The sequence below is a fragment of the Tupaia chinensis genome, unplaced genomic scaffold (assembly GCF_000334495.1).
Source record: "Tupaia chinensis unplaced genomic scaffold, TupChi_1.0 Scaffold000605_1, whole genome shotgun sequence".
In the NCBI taxonomy this organism is placed as follows: domain Eukaryota; kingdom Metazoa; phylum Chordata; class Mammalia; order Scandentia; family Tupaiidae; genus Tupaia; species Tupaia belangeri.
The window spans coordinates 1,781,494-1,796,585 of NW_006160123.1; the positions used below are offsets into that span (position 1 = coordinate 1,781,494).

The 15,092-nt window shown below is 41.5% G+C and overlaps 1 protein-coding gene across 19 annotated transcripts in view; it reads right to left on the reverse strand.

Annotated features, from left to right (window-relative positions):
* MGA (MAX dimerization protein MGA) overlaps positions 1–15,092 on the reverse strand; it is a 146,570-nt gene that overhangs the window by 67,279 nt on the left and 64,199 nt on the right. For 18 of the 19 annotated variants that reach the window (XM_027775801.1, XM_027775800.1, XM_027775812.1 and 15 more), the window contains exon 2: positions 12,161–13,288. In XM_027775801.1, the coding sequence (XP_027631602.1) occupies positions 12,161–13,221 (1,061 nt within the window). In that variant the 5' untranslated portion in view covers positions 13,222–13,288. The remainder of the gene's footprint in view (positions 1–12,160; positions 13,289–15,092) is intronic. The other variant, XM_027775809.1, reaches the window with a different exon arrangement.

The window sequence follows — 15,092 nt, forward strand, 5'->3', positions numbered from 1 at the left end:
GGGGGAAAAGAGGCTGTGGAGTGGCCATCCCCCCCCGGGGGGGGGGTGATTTCTCACTGTCTCTTTGTCTCTCTCTGGCCAGCGCACACACCCTCTAGCAAAAACCTCTCAAATATATATATTTATAGATACACTCTGCAACATGGATTAACCTTGAAAACAGTGCTCTAAGTAAAACAAGCAAAGCACAAATACCATATATCCTTTAATTTAATTTGTATGAAATGTCCAGAACAGGCACATCTATAAAGACAAAAAGGGTCATGATAACATATGGTTGGGTAGGGTTAGGCAGTGGTTGAGGAAAAATGAAAAGTGACTGACTAGTAGAGGGCATGGAATTTATTCTGGGGTGATGTAAATGTCCTATAACTGACTGTAGTAATGCCTGCAGAATTCTGTGAATACACTGAAAACCATAGTACTATATATACTTTAAAAGAATGGATTCTCATTATATGTGAAATATCTCAAGTTTTTAAGTTTAATAAATAAAAAGGTGCGGGGACAGGAGATGGTGTAGTGGTTAAGGCACTGGACTCCCATGTAATGAACCACAGTTCAAGTTCCAGACCCAGAAGCTTGAAACTCAAGCTAAGCCCCTGTGCATGCATGCCCAAAATCTCAAGAGAGGAGAATGGGGTACAGACTGTGGCAGGGCTATCCTCCTGGGGGGTGATTTCTTATTTTCTGTCTCCCTGTCTCCCCCCCCACACACAGTAAGACATACGTACTATAGCACAAATCTCTTTAAAAAATAAAATAAAGGAGCCAGCAGGCGGCATGATACTTAAGGGTGCTGGACTCCTACGTGGCTGCCTGCAGTTCAGGTCTCAGACCTGGCAGCTTGCTTTCTGTTTCCCTTTTTCTCTCTCACTCTGTCCCTCTCTGAACAAATCAAATAAACAAACAAATAAATAAATAAATAAATTTAAGTTGGAGATTTCTAAAAAAAAAAAAAAAAAAGGAGAAAAACAAACAAAAAAAATAATAAAAAGGTGGTGAGAAAATGGGGTGGCAGTAACACCATGCTTTGCAAGGCTGACCCTCTTGGGAGGGTTTCAGGTTCTCATCCTGAAACCTCCCTGAGTGCTCCAGGTATGCCTATGCCCATAATCTAGATCATAGCATCAAGCTTGTGCTGGAAGTGCCTGTTTGATTCATCGAACAAGCATATAAACAACAAAAAAAATTTAAGTGGGATGTGGATGCTTGTGCCCATGATCTTAGTTGACTGGAAGAGCTTATAGTGGGATTCTAGTATAAAATCCTGGGGGAGATTACAGTATAAGATCCTACTGGGGGGACCAGCAGTTAGCGTAATGGCTATGTCGCTGGGCTCCCACGTAGTCGACCGCGGTTCAAGTCCCGGACCCGGTGGCTTAAACTCACGCCGGGCGCGTGTGCATGCATGCCCAAGATCCCGAGAAGAGAATGGATTGTGGCGTGGCCACCCCCCCGGGGGGTGATTTCCTGTTTTCTGTCTCTCTGTCTCTCTGTCTGGTGCACGCACCCTTTAGAAAAAACCTTTAAAAAAAAAAAAAAAAAAAAGATCTTATTGGGAGGTGCTTGTCTCTCTGTCTGTCTCTCTCTTTCTCACAAAAGAACTTTAAAAAAAAAAAAAAAGGGGCATGGACCCAGCAGATGGCATAATGGTTATGTCGCTGAGCTCTCAAGAAGCTGATTGCAGTTTGAGTCCCGGACCCAGTGACTAAAAATTCATGCTGGGCTTGTGTGTGTGCATGTCTAAAATCCTGAGAGAATGGAGAAGGGATTGCGGTGTAGCCATTTCTCGCTTTTGTCTCTCTGTCTCTGACTCTCTGGCAAGCACACACACCCTATAGCAAAAGTGTATCTTTTAAAAAAAATTTTTCTTAAAAAAAAAAAAGGGCACAGTGCTTAAGGAAGTGGCAGCTGGAACCCCACTTGGGAGTCCTGAACTCAGTGGCTTGAAAAACACACTGGGTTATGATCATGTCCATGCCCAGAATCTCAAAGGGAGAATAACAGAAGGGATTTCAGGTGGTCATCCTCTCTGGAGAGTTCTCACTTCCCTCTGTGTATATCTGGCAAGCATATGCACCCTACAGCAAAAAAAATTAATGAAAATAAATAACAAAAAAAAAGAAGAAATAAAGGAAGTTCTCTGGACTGACAGAAAATTAATCAATAAAATATAACTGTACTTGGTAAGTAAAGGATGCACATGGAGACTTTAAAAAGTTCAGGGAGGGAACTAGCAGTTAGCGTAATGGCTATGTCGCTGGGCTCCCACGTAGTCGACCGCGGTTCGAGTCCCGGACCCGGTGGCTTGAAACTCACGCCGGACGCGTGTCCGTGCGTGCCCAGGATCCCCAGCGGAGAATGGAGGAGAAGGGATTGAGGCGTGACCATGCCCTCTGGGGGGTGATTTCTCGCTTTCTGTCTCTATGTCTCTGTCTGTCTGGCGAGCGCACGCGCCCTATAGTGAGAACCTCTCAAAAAAAAAAAAAAAAAAGTTCAGGGAACCAGCGGTTAGCATAATGGCTATGTCGCTGAGCTCCCACGTAGTCGACCACGGTTCGCGTCCTGGACCCAGTGGCTTAAAACTCACGCCGGGCGCGTGTGCGTGCATGCCCAAGATCCCGAGAGGAGAATGGAGGAGAAGGGATTGTGGCGTGACCATCCCCCCTGGGGGGTGATTTCTCACTTTCTGTCTCTCTGTCTCTGTCTGGAGATGGCACACCCCCTATAGTGAAAACCTCTCCAAAAAAAAAAAAAAGTTCATAGAGAAATGGAATTAACATACTAGTTTTTGTGGTGGAAAAATTCTGAAATCCATGTATAGTTTTTTTTTTCATAATATTCACTTTTCTATGAACATTTTGAGGACCCCCTTGTATTTTATCTCTATAACCACTGCTATGAACTGCATTGTTTTCCTATGAAATTCATATGTTAAAGCCCTAATCCCAAACATGGAGACAGGATCTTCAGAAAGTAGTTAAGATTAAATGAGATCATAAGAGCAGGGGTCTAATATAACAGAACTGTGGCCTTATAAAGAGAGAGAGAGAGAGAGAAAGTTAAAAAAAAAAAAAAAAAAAACAGAAAGAGAAAGAGAAAAACCATAAGAAAGACAGCTACCTATCTGCAAACTAGGATGAGCCACCAGAAACCAAACACTACTAGAACCTTGATTTTGAACTTTTCAGCCAATCTATAATATTTGGTACAACAGCCCACATAGAGTAACAAAAGTACTAAGAAAAATACAAAAATGGCTATTAAGCTAATAGGCAATACAAATAAATGGAATTTGAAAAACTCAATCCCAATGGAAACAAGGATGAAAAAGGACATGTGAGAAAAACATGACATGTTTCATAAAAAGCCCCAAAACAAGGGACCAGCTGTTAGCGTAACGGCTATGTCGCTGGACTCCCATGTAGTCGACCACAGTTCGAGTCCCGGACCCAGTGGCTTAAACTCACGCTGGGTGTGTGTGTGTGCGTGTCCAAGATCACAAGAGGAGAATGGAGAAGGGACTGCGGCGTGGCCATCCCCCCTGGGGGGGGGTGATTTCTCGCTTTCTGTCTCTCTGTCTCTCTCTCTCTGGTGAGCACACGCGCCCTATAGCAAAAACCTCTCCAAAAAAAAAAAAACCCCAAAACAAGGTCTTGGAAAGTGTCTGGATAGCTAAACACATGGAGTCTTACAGAAAGATGAACAATAACTCATTCACTTGCTAAGCACACTCAAACTCCAAGAGGATAGAAGTGCCTAAACTCATGACCCTGCCAGACTCTGCCCTACATATCTCTTCATCTGGTTATTTGTTTTCTTATTTTTTCTCTTTTTTCTTTATTCACGATAGAACAGGGCAAGAGGAAGAGAGAAGGGAGGGGAAGAACACCTTGCAAATGGTCCAATCATGTGAGGATCCCCTTCTTTCAGTCCTCGAGTCTACAGGATCCCGGGAACTCGAGTGAATATCCTGCCTATCTCACTCTGAGCTTCAAAACAGCAGTTGCCATATGGGATCCAGCTTCTCCTGACCAGTGCATTACCTCTGTGCCATGAAATGGCATGGGCTAGTATCTGTTTCCTTTAAATTATCCAATAAACTGGCAAATGTGTTTCCCTGAATTTGGTGAGCAGCTTTAGCAAATTAATTAGACCCAAAGAAGACAATGTAAAAACATTAACCTGTAGCTAGTTGGTCAGAGTGCTGGAGCCTGGACTTAAGATTGGTGATTGGGGAACCAGCAGTTAGCGTAATGGCTATGTCACTGGACTCCCACGTAGTCGACCGTGGTTCGTGTCCCGGACCCGGTGGCTTAAAAAAAACTCACGCCAGGCGCGTGTGCGTGCGTGCCCAAGATCCCAAGAGGAGAATGGAGGAGAAGGGATTGCGGCGTGACCATCCCCCCTGGGGGGTGATTTCTCGCTTTCTGTCTCTATGTCTCTCTCTGTCTGTCTGGCGAGCGCACGTGCCCTACAGTGAAAATCTCTTAAAAAAAAAAAAAAAAAAAAAGATTGGTGATTGCAGTCTTGTGGCAATCAGTCCTCAACCTGTGGCATATGACATTATCTCAGGTATAGTGTATCACAACTGAATTAGAGGACACCCAGCTAGTGTCTGCTGCAGAAGGCCTTATTTGTTGATAGGAAGAAATCCCCACATATTTTGGGATCACAGAAGTGATTTGGGGGTCAGTAGGTAGTGTGGTAATTAAGGCACAGGGTTCCCACATGGCCAACCAGGATTTGAGTCCCAGACCTGATGGCTTGAAATTATGCCAGGCACGTGTGTATATATACCCAAAATCCTGAGAGGAAAATGGAAAAGGAACTGTGGCATGGCCAAACACCTTGGGGACTGATTTCTCACTTTCCCTCTATCTCTGTCTTTCTGTCTCTGTCTCTGGCAAGTACATATTCTATAGCAAAAACTTAAGAACATCTCCTCCATAGCTCCTAAGCACTAGTGATTTCAGAGAAAAGGAGAAATAAAGATTTTCTACTGATAATTCAGCCTCCAGCCCACAAACTCAAATGGAGAGGCAAAGGGCAGGTCTTCAGAAGAAAACTCCTCCATGGCTCCTGAGAACTAGTGATTTCAGGGAAAAAAAGAGAAACGGAGTTTTCTTCCTACTGATAATTCAGCCTCCAGCCCATAAACCTGAATGGTAGGGAGCCCCTCTAGCCTTCTCTCTGTCTCTGTCTGCCTCTGTCTTCTCTCTTTTTTTTTTTTTTTTTTAATTTTTCCTTTAAAAATTTTTTAAAAAAAAAAAAATTATTTTGGTTGTTTTCTCTTTTTTTTCCCCCTTCCTTTTCTCTCTCTCTTTTTTTTTTCCTCTCCCTCTGTTTCTTTTATCTCTTCACTCTGCTCCTCAATATCCATTCACTGGAACCAGCAGTTAGCGTAATGGCTATGTCGCTGGATTCCCATGTAGTCGACCGCGGTTTGTGTCCTGGACCCGGTGGCTTAAACTCACGCCAGAAGCGTGTGCGTGTGTGCCCAAGATCCCGAGAGGAGAATGGAGGAGAAGGGATTGCAGCGTGGCCATCCCCCCTGGGGGGTGATCTCTCACTTTCTGTCTCTCTGTCTGTTTGGCGAGCGCGCGCACCCTATAGCAAAAAAAAACTCTCCTAAAAAAAAAACAAAAAATATCCATTCACTGAGTTTTTAGATGGATCTAAGGGAACCATAACCAAACATCCAAATACTATTAGGGTTAACATATTCGATATCCACTGAATCTGCTGCACAAAGGGATAAAAATGGAACGGCAAAGAGAGTCCTGATCACCTCTTTCTGCACGCTCCTGGGTGCTCAGATTGAACTTCAAGAATTAGGAAGAAACACACCATCCATCAATTGGCTAGAAAACACCACAGGGCCACAAGAACTGTGGGAAAGCAAGAAAATCTCTCTCCTCCAAGGGAAAAGAATAACTCCTCTTCATCCACAGACTGTTCAATGGAAATCATGGAAATGTCTAATGAAGAATTTAGATTATTCATAATGACAAAGCTAACAGAGGTGGAAGAGAAGAGAGACAATGAACTGCGAAAGAGGCAGGAGAAAGGAGCTGATGAGTTATAGGAGGTAAGGAAATTCTTCCAAGATTTAAAAGAAGAATTACACAATTTAAAAAGAATCAAATGGACCTGTTAAAGATGAAGGCTGTAATATAGGAAGTCAAAATCTCCCTTGAAAGTTTTAAAAGCAGACTAGATTATACAGAAATAGAATCTCAGACGTAGAAAAGAAAATTGCTGGCCTAGATAAATCCACCATGAAGACTGAGAAAATTGCCAAAAAAAATGAGAATAATATACGAGAAATACTAGATACCATCAAACGTCCAAACATCCATATAACTGGTATCCCAGAAGGCGAAGAGACTCATAAGGGCATTGATAATCTATTCCATAAAATCCTGCAAGAAAACTTCCCAAACCTAGAGAGGCACTCAAAGATTCAGTCCCAAGAAATATAAAGGACCCCAATAGAATCAACCCAAGAAGATCTTCTTTCTTCAAGACACATTACAGTCAGATTGACTAAAACCATAGACAAAGACAAGATATTAAGATTGGCAAGAGAGGGAACCAGCAGATAGCATAATGGCCGTGTTGCTGGACTCCCACGTAGTTGACCACGGTTCACGTCCCGGACCCAGTGGCTTGGAACTCACGCTGGGCACGTGTGCGTGCGTGCCCAAGATCCCGAGAGGAGAATGGAGAAGGGACTGTGGCGTGACCATCCCCCCTGGGGGGTGATTTCTCACTTTCTGTCTCTATGTCTCTCTCTGTCTGTCTGGCGAGCACACGCGCCCTGTAAGTGAAAACCTCTCCAGAAAAAAAAAGATTGGCAAGAGAAAAATGGCAAGTTACCTACAAAGCACATCTCATAAGGCTAATAGCAGACCTCTCATTGAAAACAATGCAAGCAAGGAAAGAATGGGAAAATATATTCAAAGTATTAAGGGAAAGGCAATTTCAACCAATACCTTACCTGGCAAGATTATCCTTCATGTGGGAAGGAAAGACAAGAACATTCTCAGGGACCAGCAGTTAGCGTAATGGCTATGTCGCTGGACTCCCACGTAGTTGACCGCGGTTCGAGTCCCAGACCCAGTGGCTTAAACTCACACTGGGCGCGTGTGCGTGCATGCCCAAGATCCCGAGAGGAGAATGGAGGAGCAGGGATTGTGGCGTGGCCATCCCCCCTGAGGGGTGATTTCTCGCTTTCTGTCTCTCTCTGTCTTTCTGGCAAGCGTACGTGCCCTATAGCAAAAACCTCTCCAAAAAAAATAAAAGAAACAAGTTGAGGCTAAAATTTGTGTGGCAATACCAAAAAACTAGAATAATCAGAAAAATCCTAGGGGATGAAAGATGAAAGTTTACACAACCTGATTCCAATATATAAACCTACTGTCATCAAAACAGTATAGCAGGGCCAGCCCTACAACTTAGTAGTTAAGGAAAGCCAGATCTCATAAGGCCAACCACATGGTTCAAGTCCGGACCCCAATTTGAAAAACAAGCCAGATGCGAGTGTGTGCCTGCCCAAAACCCTGACAGGATGAAGAAATAGAAGAAAAAAGATTGCAGTGTGACTGTCCCCAAATGATATGCTTTCTCTTTCTCCTTCTGTCACTCTATAATTTGTGCACATGCCCTCAGGCAAATTAAATAAAAAGAACAGTACTGGCAAATAATGGGCAAATAAATCAACTAAACAGAATTTATCCAGAAACAGATTCACCTATATAGTCCCTTGATTTTTGAAAGCACCAGTAAAATCTTTTCAATAATGGATTCTAGAGCACCTGTGTATCTGCATGGGAAAATAAGAATCTTGACCCTTCCTGCCATATGCAAAAATGAATTCAAGATGGATCACAGACTAAGCTCAAGCACAGGGATACAGTGGTAAGTCTCTACTTTGCAGTGGTGGAAGCCATATGGATGTCAGAGTTCTAGTCCTCGAATGACCTGTCCACTTTGGACACATGACAATGTACCTGTGATCATGGGTGACTGAAAAGGCTGGGGAAGAATCAGGAATGAGATCTTGCTGAGAGTGCTTGTCCATCCATCTGCCTGTCTTTCTCTCTGTCCCCTTTTCCTTTCCTCTCATGAAAGAAGTAAATTTCACTTAACAAAAAATGAGAAAAGTATTTTCTTTTCATTTATCACATGACCTAAATTTTGTTTGCAGTAGCTAAGAACCGTGGGATGGGGCCAGCAGGTGGCATCAAGGTGCTAGGCTCCCATATGGCTGACCACAGTTTGGGTCCCAGACCCCGCAGCTTGAAACTCATGCAGGGCCCATGTGTGAGTGAGTGAGTGAGTGTGTGTGTGTGTGTGTGTGTGTGTCCCCAAAATCCTGACAGGAGAATGGAGAAGAGATTGAGTGGTCATTACTTTCTCTCTGTCTCTCTGTGTGTTTCTGGTGAGCATACATGCTCTATAGAAAAAAATCTCTTAAAAAAAAAAAAAAGAACCATCTAGTGAGACTCGATCTTGACTGCTACTGCAATAACCACATCTTCCTCCTGAGAAATTAAACTTGCTGGACTAGCAGGTGGCTTAGTGGTTAAAGCACTGGACTTCTATGTGATCACCACAGTTCAAGTCCTGGACCTGGCAACTTTTAACTCACACCGGATGTGTGTGCATGCCCAAAATCCCAAGAGGAGAATGGAGGAAAAGGGATTGAGGTGTGGCCATCTCCAATGAGGAGTGATTTCTCGCTTTCTGTCTCACTTTCTCTCTCTGCTTCTCTGGTGAGAGTACACGCCCTATAGCAAAAATCTCTATTTAAAAAAAAGAAACTTTACAAAGAAGGCCAGCTGGTGATGTAATGATTAAGGTGGATGGATCCCACATGGCCAAATACACAGTTTGAGTCCTGGACCCAGCAACTTGAAAAATACACTGTGCACATATGCATACATTCCCAAAATCCCAAGAAGAAAATGGAGAAGGGACTATGGTATAGCCATCCTCCCAGGTGGGTGCTTTCTCACTTTCCCTCTTTTTGTCTCTTTCTCTCTGCCCCCAGCAAGTCTGCACCCTATGAGGGGAAAAAATCTTTAAGCATAATGGATATAATTTGAACTTACTGGAAAACTTTATAAGCAATTAAGCTTCTTCACCTTCTAAGAATTCTCCTCTACTCCACATAAATTAGGTGAAAGAATACCTATGTAAGTATACGGCTAAAATCACTGAATTATATTCCAATTAACTAAAGAAAAGGACTGGGCCAGCCCCACAACACTGTGGTTTAGTGCTGTGCACCGACATGGCTGATCACAGTTTGAATCCTAGTCTCTATGGCTTGAAAAACATGCTGGGGGTGTGTACACATGTGCCAGGAATGAAGAAAAGAAGGAAAAAGAATTGCAACATGCATGACCAAGTCTTATGGGAGGAGGTGTTACCATTCTCCCTCTTCCTTTGGCATGTGCACATGCCCTCTAGTACTTTTGTGGCAGTGTGTAGTCAATGCAACAAATAACACTATGTATTAGTATATGGCAATACTAGTCATTCTGAAATACACTAAGAAAGCCTTAAGAGCTACTGATAACTCATTCAGTCACCATTTACTGAATGCCTAGCAGTAACAAACATTTTGCTGGACACAAGGGTTAGCAAAATAAGTACAGCACTGGTCTCTTCACTTAAGAAATTCACAGGATAGTACAGGAGACAGATAAGTAGACAATACAATGTAACTTAACAGAGGCCATAGAAAGATATGTACAGGTACTAAAATACACATTAGGAGAACCCATATCAAAATGCTGTCCATGAAACTGGTGCTTAAATTAACAGTAAAAAAGAAATTACTACAAAAAAGGGAATGCAAGTGAAAAAAGAAAATGCACAAAGGCTAGTATCCAACCTCAGGTCAGCCCACTCCTACCTTTCAGGAGTGGACTGTTTTTTTGGTTTTTTTTTTTTTTTTTAATCCTGCCTAGGGAAAGGGAAGGGGAAAAAAAGAAAACTATCATGTGGCTGCCCATGATTTTGATAGGAAGAACTGGAAGAAAAAGGATTGTGAGACAACCAGGTCCCGTCGAGGGTAGTTTTGTTTTTTGTTTTTTTGAATTATTTTATTTAACTTTATTTATTATAATTATCATTATTATTTTCCAGTTTGATCAGAGAGAGACAGACAGAGAGGAAGTGAGAATCCAAGCCACCAGATCCGAGACTTGAACCGTGGTCGGCCATGTGGGAGTCCAGCACCTTTAACCTCCATGCCACTTGCTGGCCCTGACGGTTGTTTTTTTTTTCCCCTCTCCCTCTGTCTTTCTCTCTCTGGAAAGTACATGCTCCCTATAGCAAAACAGAAAAACAGGGAAAAAAAATCACTGTGTACTATGTAAAGTATAAATGGAAAAAAATCTTTACCCCTTTACAAAAACATCCTGTATACTAGTTAAATACTATCCCTATCCCCTGCATAAAGATGAAAAGTACTAATCTGATTTTTGACTAAGCAAGGGAAATTCATAAGCATGGGGATTCTAAACTTAATAATAGTTGAGGGGCCAGCAAGTGACGTGGTGGTTAAGGGCACTGGACTCCCATGGGGCCAACTAGGGTTCAAGTCCTGGATTTGGTGGCTTGCTTTTTCACTTTTCCTCTTTCTGTCTGTCTGTCTCTCCCCCCCCCCTTCTCTAGTCAAATTAGAATAAATAAAGTTAAATAAAATAATTCTTTTAAAAAAATAGTTGATAATAGAGAGGCAAAAAAAGAAAAGGAAGGCAAAGGTAGCCAGGGCTAGCCCACAACCTGGTGGTTCAGGTAGCTGGATTCCACACAGCAGACAGTGCTATTCAAGTCTACATTGCCACCCGTGCTGTTCAAATGCCTGACCCTATGGCACATGTGCAAAATAGGAGGAGAAATAAAACAGAATGGACTGTGGTGTGACCATTCCCCAGGGAGGTGCTTTCTTACTTCTTCCCCTCCCCATCCAGTGAGCACAGGCACCTTCTGGCAAAAATTATTAAAAAAAAAAAAAAAAAATAGTGGCTGGGCTTTACTTCTCCTGAACACTCAAAATATGGCAAATTTGAATAAAAAGAAACAACAGCATTACACACAGTAGTCAAGAAATTGAAAAAAAATCTAAGTGTCCACTAATGAATTAGTGGGAAAAAATGTGATACTATTTTTTCAATGAAATATTGATGGGCCTTAAAAAAAGAAAATTCTGCCAACTGTGACACAGGTGAAGCTTGAAGAGATTATGCTAAGTAAAATAAGCAAGATACAGAAAAAGATATACTGCCAAGTACTCATAAAAGAATAGAATGATGGTAGCCAGAGGGTGAGAAAAATGGGGAGATGTTGGTCAAAGGGTACAAAGGGGGGCCAGCAAATGGCATAATGGTTATATTGCTGGACTCCCCACAAGGTTGACCTCAGTTCAAGTCCCAAACCTGGCAGCTTAAAACTCATACTGAGTGTGTGTGTGTGCACGCAATGACCAAAATACCCGGAAGAGAATGGAGAAGATTGTGGCATGGCCATCGCCCCAGGGGGTAATTTCTCACTTTCCGTCTGTCTCTCCAGCAAGGAAACGTGCCCTACAGCAAAAATCTCCCCAAAAATAAAGGGAATGGGTTCAAAGGTTCAGTTTATATGAGATGATTTTTTAAAAAAGAAACAGAATATGCTATTTCAACATATAATAACCTACATCATGTTTTTCGTTTGGGCTCTTTATGGGCTAGCACATCAATAGGACAGTAAATTCATAAATAATAGATGTGTTTACTTTGAATCCATGTTTGCACCTCATTTGGATAAGTTTTATTTCAGTTAAGATCTGGGGTTATTTCTCTTCCCTTCCTCAATTTATTATTAGTTTCCTATATATGGAATATTCTAAATATAAATGAGTAAAAGATCCCCATTCTAATAAGTTACTCAATTAGCCTACAATTCCAGATCCTGAACCCAAATGATATTTATTATAGGAAAATGAACTGTCACTTCACAGAAAGTAGTAGTTGTGATAACATTTTTATAGTAGATTACATTACAAGTACCAATGTATATAGCATGTCACAGAACCAATGTGTTAAATCTAAAATGTGGTCAAACTCTAATTTCTAAGAAAAGAAAAATAACTGCCCACCTTTCAGAAATCTCCTGCTTCAACTGAGAAACTTCACCAAGTGCTGAATCAGTACCCACAAAATGAAGAAAGTCTCGTTTTATATTAAAGGAAGGCTTCTCCAAACCCTTGCCTGATGTTTCATGATCCCTTGACATAGGATCCAAATCACTTGGCTGTATCTCTAACCCTTCATTTTCTGTATGACGGACCCGATGACCAGGAGAACTGGTAACACTATTCCCTTCTTGGTCAGAGTTGTTCTTTTGTTTTCCATCTCTCTGGGGCTTACTATTCAGCCCATCATCCCGGAAGCCTTTGGCAAATGGATTGTAATCTATTTTCAGCTGGGTAATCTGAATGTTCTGATAAGCTGTTACTGCAAAGAATTCAGTCTGTGGGAAGGTAAAAGTATGAACACCAGGACCATTTAACTGTATCACTTCCATAGCCTTTTCTGCAGGTACCAAATGAAGCCTTGGCAGGTAGCGATGCATAGAGTGCAAGATGATATGCCCTTCCTGGTCCAGTGTATTGTTGGTAAGTTTGAGTTTATAGAAAGATACTGGTTGGTGCATCCAGTAATGACCTGTAGAAGGAGATTCTGGATGAATAAAAACTCTCCCCAAAACATGGGGCTCAGCCTTTCCGCTGGGTTCCCACCAACGACCGTTCCACTTGTAACGATGATTATCCACAGGAGATATATCCATGACAAGGATATACTTCAAATTTGAATCTAAACCTGTTATCCAATAACGACAATATGGAAACATACGTCTTCCCTGTTTAGTTAGAATCATCTCTGTGCTTCGATGATAGAACTCATTCCACATACTATTATTATCGAGGGTGACAGTGATCCCTCCTACAGTACAATCAGCTGGAAGGCAAATCTTCCCTTTAGATTTTTCTGGTGATGACACACTACTAGCTAAAGCACAGGCATCCTGATTAGCAACCAAAATTCCTTGATCAGTTTTACCATTTCCTGGCTGTTTTAAGATGACAAAGAAGGTAGATGCTGCTCCTGCCACTGTCCCACCATCTTGATTGGCCAATATTATCTGTTTCTCCTCCATGATTCCAGTAGAAAACTCAGTAGTAAGGTAACTGTAGTCACCATATAGTCACAATGGCCTTCCCATCCTAAAAAGCAAATACAAAAAAAAATAGTAATAATAATAATTCTTTAATCAAGTGAATATATACTTGTAAATAAAATACAAGAATGATTTTTTTTTCATCTCTAAAATATTCCTAATATCTTCTAAGATTCTGTATCTACCCTTCTTTCAATCACTGTAAAGAAAGTCATTCTGGAATATCTAAATCACCTTTCTAAAATCTAGTTTAACTATTCCTATCCCAAGCCTTTAACAAGTCACTATAAATCCTGTAATTTTACACAAAAAAAAAATCATCAAACATGTACAACCATTTTAGAAAAACTGTATAAACTTAAGGAGATAAACTAAGAACTTACTTGCATTTTAAAAAAGATCCCAAAACTTAATGAACTAACATACCAGAAGACTCCTTTACATAGCAAGTTCTCCTGGGATGGGTAAAAAAATTAATTAATTTCCATTTCCATTCCAAAGAGCTAATTGTGTGTACTTCTGCACAATTAGCTCTTTAGAGGTATTGACATGGCTTCATAAATAAGTAAAAAGCTATCTTAACTTGTTAATACATACATTTTTTAAAAGCCATGACAAATTAATGGAACTTACCGGGGGGAAAATAGGCTTTATACTGAAAAATAAATTCCCTATGAATCTAATTTTTAAAAAAAAAAAAAACTCTTCGATAAAATATGTGTATGCACAAGCATGAGCTATAACAGAAAGAGAGAGCACATGCATGCACACACCCGACAGGGCCTGGTCACACTACAATCCCTTTATCCTCCACTTTTCCATCTCATCAGGTGCCTGGGCATGTGCATATTCATGCGCTAGTGCGGCCACCAAGTGAGAGTCAAACACAGTCAATCACATGGGAGACAGTTTCCTCTACATGGTGCTTAAACACTACACTATGAGGCCAGTCCTCCCCTTTTCATTTTTTTAAATAATTATTTATTTAATTTTATTTATTTTAATTTGACCAGAGACAGACACATGGGGGGAGGGGTGAGAAAGCAAACCACCAGGTAGGTTTGGAACTCAAACCATGGTTAGCCACGTGGAAATGTCCAAGCACCTTAACCATCACGCCACCTGCTGGTCCATCCCTCTTTTCATTTTAAAAATTTTTTATAACAGAAAATGTGTAATCCCTGGGGCGGGGGAGGAAGGAAGAGAAAGCATCTCCTAAGGGAGATGGTCATGCCACAATCCCTTCTCCTCCATGTTCCTCTTGGGATTTTGGTCACACCGGCAAACAAGCCCAGCATGTCTTTCAAGCCAGCTGCTCTGGAATTTGAACCATGCAATTGGCCACATGGAACCCAACTACCTTAACCACTACATTACCATTGGACCCATCTTTTTAATTCTTAAAGAAATCCTGAGATGAGCCAGCCACAGAGTGCAGCAGTTGGTCTCTATGTGGAGGGAGTCAGATCCCATAGCCAACCACAATTAAAATCTCAGCCATGGCAGCTTGAAAATCACACCAGGCAAACGTGCATGTGTACCCAAAATCCTCACGGATGATGAAATGAGAAAAAAAGGACTGCAACATGACTGTGCCATATTAAAGGGTACTTTTTTCATTATCTCTTTCACTCTCTCATTCATGCCCTCTGGCAGTGAAAGAAAGGGACGGGAAAAAAGGGAAAGGGAAGGAAGAAAATCCCGAGAAAAACTTTTTGATAAGACATAAAACCTGAGACCAGTAAGACAAAAATTATTTTGATAAATTCAACATTTTTTTTGAGAGGTTTTTGCTATAGGGCATGTACACTCACCAGAAAGACAGAGAGACAAAAAGCTAGAAATCACTC